This window comes from Odocoileus virginianus, chromosome 28, assembly GCF_023699985.2.
Source record: "Odocoileus virginianus isolate 20LAN1187 ecotype Illinois chromosome 28, Ovbor_1.2, whole genome shotgun sequence".
NCBI lineage: Eukaryota > Metazoa > Chordata > Mammalia > Artiodactyla > Cervidae > Odocoileus > Odocoileus virginianus.
In genome coordinates this window covers 39432468-39445183 of record NC_069701.1, presented here as the reverse complement: position 1 = coordinate 39445183, position 12716 = coordinate 39432468, and the positions used below count along the sequence as shown (strand labels likewise).

The 12716-nt window shown below is 48.8% G+C and overlaps 1 protein-coding gene across 4 annotated transcripts in view; it reads left to right on the top strand.

Annotated features, from left to right (window-relative positions):
* The first annotated feature begins 1457 nt into the window (after positions 1-1457).
* CHKA (choline kinase alpha) overlaps positions 1458-12716 on the top strand; it is a 59479-nt gene continuing 48220 nt past the window's right edge. For 2 of the 4 annotated variants that reach the window (XM_070457749.1, XM_070457748.1), the window contains exon 1: positions 1461-2074. In XM_070457749.1, the coding sequence (XP_070313850.1) occupies positions 1734-2074 (341 nt within the window). In that variant the 5' untranslated portion in view covers positions 1461-1733. Of the gene's footprint in view, positions 2075-12716 lie in introns of all 4 variants that reach the window. The other 2 variants (XR_011484421.1, XM_070457750.1) reach the window with 2 other exon arrangements.

Genomic DNA, 12716 nt, shown 5'->3' with positions numbered 1-12716 from the left:
TTCTGTACCCCTTCCTCCCTGCCACGTTTCAAGCATTCCTGTGAGATTACCAGGCCGCTGCCACGGGACAGTGGCAATAAAGGCCTGTCACCTGGGCAGACCATAGACACAGCCCCACCTTCTCAGGGCTGGTATTTTTAGACAAAGTCCTTGGCCCTCTTATCTAAATGGCCTGACTGGAGACCTTGACTTCTCAGCTTTCCCAACATCCAGCTCCTCCTCTCCCCAAAGTGCTGGGTCGGCTTCCAGCTCCGTCCAGTTCAGTGTCCAGGCCCACCTCCACAGCTGTCTTGACAAAAGCCCCCTTTCATCATAATCCTTTGTTCAATGAGCCCCCCCCCCCCACCTTTTTTCCCCTCTTGGAGCAAGTGCAGCCAAGCGCACACTGCTAAGAAGAGATGTTTTCTTCCTGAAGACTGTGAAATCCGCACACATAAGCCATTTCCTGTATGCCAGGCGCTGAATTTCCTAAGCAACCAGAGAAAAGAGGATCCGTAATTTTTAAATGTATCCGTACTCCAATTACTTTTGGAAAGGACTGGGGCGCCGGGGCAGCACATGGGATAAATGGAGAGGGGGGGCCCTGAACGCCCCCCCACCCCGCCACCTCCGCGGGCAAAGGTGCGTTAGTCACAGTCACAGGACTGCCTCCTGTGCGGGGGCGGGCGGGGCGGCCTCCACAAAGCCAGGAGCCCCCGCGACACTCACCTTTGGCCAGTGTTCAGGGAGGTCGCGGGGACGCCGCCCCGCCCGCCCCGCGCCCATAGGCCCAGGCATCCTCAGCACCACGGACAGGGAAACTGAGGCTTCAGAGGGTAGGGCCGGCGGCGCGGCCTTGAACCTGTCTTCCCCCTTTCGGGCCTCGGCTTCTGACTTGGGGACAATAATTTCTCACGCTCCAGCTTGGACGGGGCGTGGCCATGCTTCGCGGAGAGCGGAGCCAGCGCCGGGAAACGTTCTAAAAACACACGTACGGAGCTGCAGAAGGAGGTGCCTCGCTCCAAGGTCGTGGGGAAAGAGAAGCCGGCCTCCGGGTACCCACTTCCTGCCTGCCTGCCCCCTGCCAGGCCCCAGCCTCTGCTATCCTGCAGGTTTCGAGGGGGGTCCAAGCAAAGTTTCAGCCCCCAAAGCCGAGGTCTGGCTCTCCCGAAGCTCAAGGGCCCCCCGGCCCCCGACCGCTCTCGGGGAGCCCCCAAGCGGGTTTACTAGCTTTCTCCATCCTTGCGACCCCAGAAGCCGGCTCGACGCTCCGCCCCCTTGAGACCCCGCCCCTTCTAGGCCCCGCCTCCTTCCCCCGCAGCTCCCGGTGTTGGCAGGGAGGCGGGGCGGGGCCGGTGTGCTCCCGCAGCCAATGGGAAGGCGGCGTGGAGAGGGCGGAGGCGGTTGTGATGCGCCGGGGCCGGCGAGCCGCGGCCAATCAGCGGCGAGCGCGAGGGCGGGCTGTGACGCGGCCGGCGCTCCTCGTGCGGCGGCGGTATAGGAGCGAGCGCCACGGCAAACGGGACCAGCCGAACGCTGCCGCCGCCCGCCACTCGCTACCTCCGCGCCGCCGCCGCCGCCGCCGCCCCGCATCGGTCCGCCGCGCCCCCAGTCGCCCGCGCCCCGGACCTGCCCGTCAGCAAGGGGGCGAGCGGCCTCGGCGCCCGGCCTCCGTGAGGGGGGCGTCCGGCCGGACCCTGAGCCTCGCCTTCACGCGCTGCGGCCGACCGCGCCTCCTCGGCCGCCTGCCCGGCATGAAGACCAAGTTCTGCAACGGGGGCGAGGCGGAGCCCTCGCCTCTCGGGCTGCTGCTGAGCTGCGGCACCGGCAGCGCGGCCCCAGCGCCCGGCGTGGGGCAGCAGCGCGACGCCGCCAGTGACCGCGAGCCCAAGCAGCTGGGCGGGCGGCAGCCGCCGCTCGCGCTGCCCCCGCCGCCGCCGCCGCCGCTGCCGCTGCCCCCGCCGCCCCCGCCGCCACCGGCGGACGACCAGCCCGAGCCCCGGACGCGGCGCAGGGCCTATCTGTGGTGCAAGGAGTTCCTGCCCGGCGCCTGGCGGGGCCTTCGCGAGGACCAGTTCCACATCAGTGTCATCAGGTCGGTGGCGGCGGGGGCGGGCGGTCAGGTGACGCCGGCCGGGGGCGGGGCCCGATGAAAGGGGCGCGGGCCCGACGGGGGTGGGGGGGGGGGGCTCTGCGGCCGACTAAGCCTCCTTTCTCTAGCCCTACAGGGGCCAGATCCAGTAAAACGGACCCCGCGGCCCCTCAAGGCCACCCTCCCACCCCAGGCCTGAAGGCAGGCTGTTGAAAACATACCGGTGTCGTGGGAAAGCAGTCTCTTCTAAGGAGAACAATACTGTTCAGTCACAGAGTACACTTTGTACAGAAGCTTAAAATGGGTCCGAAAGAAGTGAAAGTGTTGGTCGCTCAGTCGTGTCCGACTCTTCGTGACTCCATGGGCTGTAGCCCACCAGGCTCCTCCGTCCATGGGGATTCTCCGGGCAAGGATACTGGAGTGGGTTGCCTGCCCTACTCCAGGGGATCTTCCCAACCCGGGGATCGCACCCGGGTCTCCTGCATAGGCAGGCGGATTCTTTACCGTCTGAGCCACCCAGCAAGCCCGAAATTTGTCTAGCAAGTCCCTTTGGGTTTAGGGCCTTGAATGAAGGAGGGATATTGTGGCCGGCTTAAAAAAAAAAAATCACTTGGTGACTTTTGCTTTTAGTTCCTCTAGTCCAAGATTAGATCTCTTTCCTGCCGAAAGAGACATTTGTATAAGGTGAAGGGGTGGCCTCTGTTCATTCCTCACTAACCATGCAGACATGTAGGTGGGTGAGAAGCCAAAATTAGGATATGTGGCTCTAAAAATAACTATTAAGAGGAAGGTAAAAAGATTTTGCCCCCTTTTTTAAGCTTAGAAAACTTAATCATAAGTTTAAATTACAAGAAGTGTGTGTGTGTGTGTACGTACATATTCAGGCTTAACAGAAAACATAAATTTGGTTTTTGTCAATACTGCACTTTTGAGATGACCACTTAGCGTTTAGTAGGCTTCCTTCTGTTGAGACATTTAAAAATGTGTGGTTGTGTATTGCTAATTTTCTTTTAACTGTTTGACTCGGTTGGGTGCAGTGTCTAGAAACTGGCTGGCTGGCTGCCACCAATAATTCTGAAATCCAGTTTTCGTCATTTGATTCCTTTTCTGTGCCCAGTGTTTCACCAGAGCCGCAAATGCAGCAGAATTAACTGACCTTCACTTTCTTTTTGTGCCAGTGGCCTTTCTTACAGATATGCTGAGGAGCAGTGAGAGTTGAAGAGAAAGGAAAGCCCAAGAATTGCCTAATTAAACGTTAGGGCAGGGTTTTGTTTTTTTTGTTTTTTTCTCCCCAAATGAAACTTTCTTCCATGCTATCACATTTAGTTAGGCCTGAGAATTCTCTGTGAGAGGGTTGCCCCCTGTGATGCTCGGATCACCCAGCTGTGCAGTGGACGGTGTAACGGGGCAGTGGCTCTGAGCCGACCTTGGAGCGGGCTGCCCAGCCTCTTGAACCCACTGCCTACTCCAGTGCTCTCTCCTGTTGCCTCTGAAAACATCTGGACACCCTGGATCCAGCTGTAGGTGTTTTTGTGACCCCTTTCTGAGGAGTGTCACTTATTAACGAAACCTTTTGGGTTTTGCATAAATCTGACAATCTAAAAGCTTAGAGAAAAAAAAAATAAAAGCTTAGAGGATGTTGATGAAAAAACTAATCAGTCGCCAATCTAGGAAAGAAATGGGAAGTTTTATTCGAGCGAGGCTGAGCCTCGTCGTAACCCAGAGACAGTCTCTGAGAGCTCTAAGAACTGTTGGGGGTGTGGGGAGCTGTGTGTACGTGGCCAAGAGCGACCTTGCTAACAAGTACACGTCTCAGCAGAAGGTTGCTGCTAATCAGGAGGAACAGACATCTGTGTTAATGATGTCAGTGTGGGAAGGTGCAGGAATCCGGCTTTGTGAAATATTTCTCCTGGAAACAATCTGAGGGCCAATTCTGTCGTTTCCTAGAGCAAGAAGTACCTCATCCTAATCTTTGCCCTGAATTCCTTTTGGGATGTATGTGAGTCAGTAACTATAGTGGCTAATGATTTGATTCTTATAGAACTGGACGGTAGGCAAGATTCTCTACAGTCCTTTCCCTTTCGGTATTAATTTGACCAAGGTTTAGGAGGCATTTGGTGAGTAATTCCATGGTGCTCGCAATGCTCATTCCCAGGTCAGGGGAGGATTTCCTTGATAGACCCCTTGATGTGCTGTTAGTGGACTAGGCCCTCTGAATAGTAACCAAAAGCCTCTGGACCACGTATCTTAGTAGTCTGTTATGCTCTAAGAGACAGCTTCCTCTTGTTGCTTCTTCCCACATGTAGAGCTATACTACTATAATCATTGGTTTTACAGAGCTATATACTTAGTCAATCATTTCAAATTATCTAATGGCCATTAATTTTATTGGAGGCTTAGTCACACATTTGGTAACTCAGGAGACAGTAATCTTATAAAATAGGCAGAATGCAAATAATATAGCTAGTGACATTAACAAGGTCACGAGTGAGTATTTAAACTAAGATCTTGTGTTAGGTGCAGCCCAGTCTCTTCTGGGCCAATTGCTGTCTTGAAGGGAAATGATGTATTGGCATTGTAAATGTGATATATCTATGTAGGATATACTTTAAGGGAAATGATATATTGGCACTAAAGTTTACCGAAGATGTCTGCACATGCAAGGTGAGTGAGCCCTGAGAGGACTGAGACAGGAAGGATCAAGAGGAGTTTCGCCGTTGGCTCCAGAAGAAGGAAAGTGATCTTTAGGGTTGAGTGGGCATTTCTGCCATTGGGGAAGGCTGGTTAACAATGTAATACTCCAGGGGGGAGGGAGGAGGCCGAAATGGGCAGAGAAGAATTGTGTTAAAATTTTTCATGTCTTGCCTTAAAATACAAATTTTGATTTCATCAAAAATGTTTTGTTTTTTTCTTCAAGAATCGGTAATCTTGGAAGACACAGCTTTCCTACTGGCTTGGTGGACCTTTTAGAATAATGTTGTATGGTGTGGTGTCAGCCCTGTTTTCTGGAATAATGTAGTTATGGAATGAGTTGAACGAGGAGAAATGATGTGTTTTAGGGTATAGAAAGTGGGTGATGCCTAGTTTTAAAAAAAAAAAGACAGTTTAGAGTGGGGAGAGGGGTACACCTGTTTGAAATTCAGTGGCCATCCACAGCCAGCTCCTTTCTAGGTTCTGGCGATCACGGCCCCTGGCCCCTGTCTCCAGCCCCCGCTTTCTGCTGGGTGCTGGTCCGTCTTTGGTTTATGAGTGCTTGCTCAGCTCAGCCCAGCCAGTCTGTCCCATGTTTAACCCTTTTGTTCCTCCCCCACCCTGGAATATGCTTCTCCTGCTTTTTTTTTTTTTCTTTTTCTTTGAACTATTAATGTTAACAGCAGCCTGCTGGTGCCCCAGGGTTATTTCTCGGTCTTCTCATTCTCTCTGGAAGCCTTTGTCAACACTCGATGGCAGCTAAACCCTGGTGACCTGCTTCTGCGCCCACACCTCCCGTCTGCTCCTGCCTTGCTGTCCTGGCTCAGACCCTGTAACAGGAGGCGCTTGTGCTGTGGGTTGCCTCACCCTCGTTCAGTACCCCATGGCCAGGGATTTCTCAAGTATCCTGACTCCTTTGTTTGTAAGTTTACTGTGGCTTCTGTAGCTGGAAAACAAAATCCAAACTTGTTTGCGTGTGTTACACTTGGGCCCCAGCCTTACTTTTTCAGAGTGGTTCGTTTTTTGTTATTGTCTTATAAATTTCTCCTTTCCTCTAACCAGCGACAACGAACTGAGCTAGTTACACTTGACCTTGTATTTCTTGAATGAGCTCTGTGTTTCCAGGCCTTTCTTTGCTCCTACACTCTACTTGGCAGCCCAGTGTCTGCTTTTAAAATACCTCCTTCAAGGCCTGAGTTAGAGAGCCAGAAGAATTAATTTCTTCCTCGCTTAGGTTCCTTCTATAGCACTTTCTGCATAGACACCTTTGTGTCACAGCACTTACCATATTGTCTGTTTATTCGTTCAACTGTGTTAGATTGAATTTTTAGAGGGAGGTCATGTTCATCTTTACATCTCCAGCGGTAGAAAAGCGCCTGACTTTAGCCCCTGGATTTTAGCTTAAATTGGCTTCTTTTCTGTCCTTCTAATGTGATGACAGGGATCTTTGTCATCAGACTGCTGGTTGCCCAAGTCCCTCCAGCTTAGAGTGGCATAGGGAAAGATAAAAATTATTGTAACATGAAAATTGTCCGTAATGAGCTGACCCCTTGAGAGTTTTCTCTGTGCCCGGACATCATAGCTGGACACCAGCCTGTACCTCTGCCATCAAATCAGTGTTACTGTCACTCAGTGCTGGTTGGTAAAGCGGTTGTGAAATGTAATTGTCAGTCTTGCAAAAGATGCATGATGTCTTGTAAGTTTGAGGAAAGAAACGTTTGAGGACTGAAAGTTTCACACATGTCCCTCCACAGCCAACTACTAGTTAAGAAATGATGGGGTAGATGGTACCACAGGCTCTTCAAAATTGAATCGTTTGAGTATCAAGACAGAGAGGCCCTTGAAAAAGACTGGCAAAATCTTCAGCTGTGTTTGCACAATTCTACAGCAGAAGTTAAAGAAGGAGTGAGTTGTACTTTATGGTGCCATCATAAATGTTTTTGGAAAAATTAAGCCAAAATTCTCTACTTGGTTTCCTTTTTATGTCATAGTTCCATTTATAACCTACATTATGTTACATGTAAAAACATTAATGATTGTTTCATTTTTCAAGATAAAGTTTCATTTACACTCTGTTTTTACTACACACTGAAAATTTGGTCCTTTAAGTGGCTTTTACTTCTTTCCAAAAAAAAAGAAAAGAATAAACTTTAGAGCAGTTTTACATTAACAGCTAAGTTAGGCAGAAAGTACAGAGTTCGTTTTTACCTCCCCCTCCCGCACAGCCGCCATCACTGTTGGTCATTCTCCTCCCGCAGTGGTACCCTTGTTACAGTCCGCAGACCTGCGCCGACATGTCAGTATCATGGTCCACAGTTTACATTAGGGTTCACCCCCGGTGGTGCACGTTCCATAGGTTTGGACAGATGCATAATGACGTGTCGTATCCACCACTCTAGGCTCCTACAGAAGAGCCTCATGACCCCCAAAGTCCTGTGTCCTCTGTTTATCCCACCCTCCCCTCAACCCCTGATCTTTTTAGTGTCTCCATAGGTTTGCCTTTTCTAGAATGTCATATGGTTGGACTCATGCAGTATAGCCTTTTCAGATTGCCTTCTTTCACTTGATAAACATTTACATTTACTCCATGTCTTTTCATGGCCTGATAGTCTTAATGCTGAATCATTTCCCATGGACTGGGTGTACCACAGTTTTATCCATTGGCCTACTGAAGGATATTTTTGATTGCTTGCAAGTTTTGACAGTTATGAATACAGCTCTTAGGAACATCCTTGTGCAGGTTTTTGTGTGGACATAATTTTTCAGTTCGTTGGGGTAAAGAGCAAGCACAGTTGCTGGATGGTATGGTGAGAGTATGTTTATGTAAGAAACCGCATAAGTGGCCGTGCCACTGCGCATGCCCGTCAGCGTGAGTGAGGGTTCCTGCTGCTCCACGCCCACATCAGCATTTGATGTCAGTTTTCTGGATTTTGGCCATTTGAGAAGGTATGTAATGGGATCTGGTTTTAATTTGTGATTCTCTAATGACAAGTGATGTGAAGCATCTTTTCATATGCTTACTTGCCATCTGTCTTATCTTCTTTGGTTAGTTGTTTGTTTAGGTTTTTTGCCCATTTTCAATCAGGTTGTTTTCTTATTGTTGAATTTTGAGAGTTCTTTGAATATTTTAGATAATAGTCCTTTATCAGAGGACTTCCCTGGTGGCACTAGTGGTAAAGAATCTGCCTGCCAGTGCAGGAGACACAAGAGACATGGGTTCGATCCCTGAGTTAGGAAGATCCCCTGGAGGAGGGACTGGCAACCCACTCCAGTATTCTTGCGTGGGAAATCCATGGACAGAGGAGCCTGGCGGGCCACAGTCCGTGGGGTCGTGAAGAGCCAGACTTGACTGAATGACTGAGTACCACCTTTATCAGATTTGTCGTTTGCAGATATTTTCTTCCAGTTTGTGGCTTTGTTTTCACATTCTCTGGATAGTGCCTTTTGCAGAGCAGAATTGTTTAATCTTAATGAAGTCCAGTTTATGAATTATTTCTTTCATGGATCCTGTCTTTGGAGTTGTACCTAAAACCTCATCACCATGCCCAAGGTCTTCTAGATTTTCTTCAGTGTGATTTTCTAGTTTTATAGTTTTGCATTTTACATTTAGGTCAGTCATTCAATTTGAGGTTCTTTTTTTTTCTCACTGCACAGCTTGCAGGATCTCAGATTCCCAACTAGAGATTGAACCCAGGCCCATGACAGTGAAAGTGTCAAATCCTAACCACTAGACCACCCGGGAATGCTCTATTTTGAGTTAATTTTTGTGAAGATATAAGGTCTGTATCTAGAGTTCGTTTTTCTTTTGGCTGGGCTTCGAGGTTTGGGGGATCTTAGTTCCCTAGCCAGGCATTGAACCCATGCCCCCTGGAATAAAAGCACAGAGTCCTAACCACTGGACCACCAGGGAATTCCTACATTTCATTTTATGCTTGTGGATGTCCAGTTGTTCCAGCACCATTTTTGAAAAGACTGTCCTTTCTCTACAGTTTTGTCTTTGCTCTCTGTCAAGATCAGTTGACTATGTGGGTCTGTTCCTAGGCTCTGCATGCTGTTCCATTGATCTGTATGTCTTTTTTTTTTTGCCAGTATCACAGTGTCTTGATTACCGTAGCTTTGTAGTAAAGTCTTGAAATCTGATAGGATTAGTCCTTAGACTTTGTTCTTTTTTATCATCAAGCTGGCTATTCTAGGTCTTTTGCTTCTCCATATAGCTTTAGAATCAGTTTACTGACATCCGCAAAATAACTTGATGGGATTTTTATTGGGATCGCATGAATATATAGGCCCAGTAGGGAAAAATGGGCATCTTGTCTGCAGGGCCAGCGGCCCACCTGGGACAAAGCCTCTGCCTTAACTGTGCCCACAGACTCGGTGCTGAGACGGCTGGGCGCTCAGACACCTGCTCCCAATGATGGCACAGCCTGCTGTCACGGAGCTGAAGTGGTTTTTCCCCCTGAGCTGTGGTTGGTTCAAGTTGAATTTTACATGGTTAGAAGAAATTTTTCAAAAGTGCACTTTCCCCCCCTTGTTTGTGTTCTAAATTTAGGTGTTTAGGAATTTAGATATTTAGATGTTCAGGAATTTAGATACCATCTAAATATGTTTCAATAATATCCTGTCTTCCATCTTCCCTGCTTACAGCCCTATGGACTTAGGATACTTTTTTCTGCTTAGGTATTGGTTATGATGTTAACTTTTTTCTAATCATCTTGACATTTATTTATTTTATTCTTTATAATTTTATTTCATTTTTTTCTTTTGGCCACACCGTGCAGCATGTGGGGTCTTAGTTCCCCAACCCGGGATCCAACTTGTGCCCTCTGCAATGGAAGCATGGAGTCTTTAACTATTGGACCATGAGTGAGGTCCTCTTGACTTTTAGATGGTGCTTTTGCAGCTCCTGGGTGCAGGCCCTGAGCCTTAGGGAGGCCAAGTCCTGTGTGTGCTGGGTTTTGAACCAGGTTACTTGTGGACAGTTTGCAGAGGTTTCAGCAACTTTTTGGTTTTCAGCAGAGTGCAGTCGGTTTGGTGCAGACCAGAAACTAACCACGGCAGTTTAGCAGTGTAAGCCCTTGTATTAAAGGCTTCCCTGGAGCAGGCAGCATCTTGGGTTTCTCATTATTTAAGCTGACTCTTTTTACAAGTGATTAAAAATATGTAGATGTTTTTGATGGATGAGCAGAGTGTGGCATATACATACAATCAGGTATTATCCAGCTTTGATAAAAAGGAGATGCTGAAATGTTACAGCATGGTGAACCTGGCGGGCGTTATGCTAAGTGAAATAAGCCAGTCCCCAAAAGACAAATATTGCCTGACACCACTGCTGTGAGTTCCCCAGAGGAGTCAAGTTCATGGGGACACAGTATCCTGGTGGGTGCCAGGGACTGGGGGTGGGGAATGGGGAGTTCGTGTTTAAAGGGGGTCAGCTTTATGAGATGAAGAGCTCTAGAGGTGGAAGGTGGGGATTCACAGCACTGTGAATGTACCTAATGGACAGTCACAAATAGTTCAGATGGCAAACTGTGTGTTATGTGTATTCTACCTCAAACTTACAAATTGGAAAGGAATGCACTCTGGATGTTTGACGTTAGGAATGGTGTATTGCAAGACCCTGGGCACTGCACCAAAGTGTAGTATCCCCACAGCGTGGATTTTCCCCAAGTAGAACGTTGTAGAATCAAACAAATAACCTCACTAAGACTTGGTTAAGTCTACAGATAAAGGATCCAAGCCATTTGTAAAGCTACTTGAACACACGTTGCTAGAACAGAAGCTGTGTTACCCAGTGAACCGCTGTCTAGTGAGCTGATTTTACTCCAGAACTTTCAGAGATTGTTTCTCTGGGACAGTCCACATGCTGGACGCAGGCTCTCCCCCGCATTCTCTTTATCACTGTACTTAACAGTACCAGCCACTTCCTGTCGCCAGTGAGTACTCGCCGCTCCGGGCGTGACGTTCTCAGGTGCCCAGCGCCTGCCCCGCGTAGACCGGCTTCCTGCCGCCAAGTCAGAGTGACTCACAGCACAGTGCGGGTGAGTCGGATCTGCCGGGCTCTTGCGCCTTAACGGGCTTAGCGTGGACTCAACCTTGACCTCCTTTCTACACGTGGAGGATATTTTCCATCTATGAGAACTTCCTAGAGCAACCAAACTTTTTTTTTTTTAAGCTGTTCTTTCTTTCATTTTTATTTTTTTTTCCATTTATTTTTATTAGTTGGAGGCTAATTACTTTACATCATTGCAGTGGTTCTTGTCATACATTGAAATGAATTAGCCATGGATTTACATGTATTCCCCATCCCGGTCCCCCCTCCCACCTCCCTCTCCACCTGATCCCTCTGGGTCTTCCCAGTGCACCAGGCCCGAGCACTTGTCTCATGCACCCAACCTGGGCTGGTGATCTGTTTCACCCTAGATAATATACATGTCTCAATGCTGTTCTCTTGAAACATCCCACCCTCGCCTTCTCCCACAGAGTCCACAAGTCTGTTCTATACATCTGAGTCTCTTTTTCGGTTTTGCATATAGGGTTATCGTTACCATCTTTCTAAATTCCATATATATGTGTTAGTATACTGTAATGGTCTTTATCTTTCTGGCTTACTTCGCTCTGTATAATGGGCTCCAGTTTCATCCATCTCATTAGAACTGATTCAAATGAATTCTTTTTAATGGCTGAGTAATATTCCATGGTGTATATGTACCACAGCTTCCTCATCCATTCGTCTGCTGATGGGCATCTAGGTTGCTTCCATGTCCTGGCTATTATAAACAGTGCTGTGATGAACATTGGTGTTCACGTGTCTCTTTCCGATCTGGTTTCCTCGGTGTGTATGCCCAGAAGTGGGATTGCTGGGTCATATGGCAGTTCTATTTCCACCTTTTTAAGAAATCTCCACACTGTTTTCCATAGTGTCTGTACTAATTAGAGCAACCAAACTTGACGGACAGTCTTAACAGCCAATACCTGAAAAACACCCCAAAAAATGTCAGTGTTTTTTCACAAGGTGGGTGAAGAGTCGGGAAGGATTTGTGAAACAGCCGTGCAAGCAAGATGCTGTCTTGCCCTGCAGCTTCTTGGCTGGAGTGAGGAGGGCTGGGCCGGGCCAGGTGTCCACCTCGCGAATGAGCCTTAGAGGGACCGGGGGCTGGGAGGATGGTTTTCCCATTGCTGGGGCTGCAGCCACTTTCCTTTGCTTCCCCGTGTTCCAGTCAGGTTTCCTGGCTCTCTGTGTTGGAGTGGGGAGCGCTTCTGCCACCTCTGGCCTCCGGGGAAAGTGCAGCAGTGCCCTAAGTGGTGAGCTGATAAAAAGTCAGCAGTGTTTCCTCATTGGCCTCATGGCAGGGACGTGGGGATGTGTTCATCATCTTCTCCCTCCTTGAAAATCTCCACTGCCATTAAGTCTGGAAATGAATTGTACTTTATCCCAAATGTGACAGTGAAGTGAAGTGAAGTCGCTCAGTCGTGTCCGACTCTCTGCGACCCCATGGACTGTAGCCTACCAGGATCCTCAGTCCATGGGATTTTCCAGGCAAGAATACTGGAGTGGGTTGCCATTTCCTTCTCCAAATGTGACAGTAGCCTGTTTGAAATGTAGGGACCTAAGGGGGCGACAGGACAAGATGGTTGGGTGGCATCACCGACTCAATGGACGTGAGTTTGAGCAGACGCCGGGAGTTAGTGCAGGACGGGGAACCTGGAGTGCTGCAGTCCCGGGGCTCACAAAGAGTCGGACAGGACTCAGCGACTGAACAACAGCAACAACAATTAGCAAATGAAGGGGGTCTCGATCAAGCTTGTGCCCTGCCAGGTTTGGGGGCTTTGCCCTGTGTGTAGGTAACATGTAAATTTCCCCGAGCCCTTTTATTGTGTAACATAGTCGTCTTCGGTTGGAAAGGGTTATGCTGTAGGTTCTGGAACAGTGGGGCTAATGTAGGAAAAGATGAGT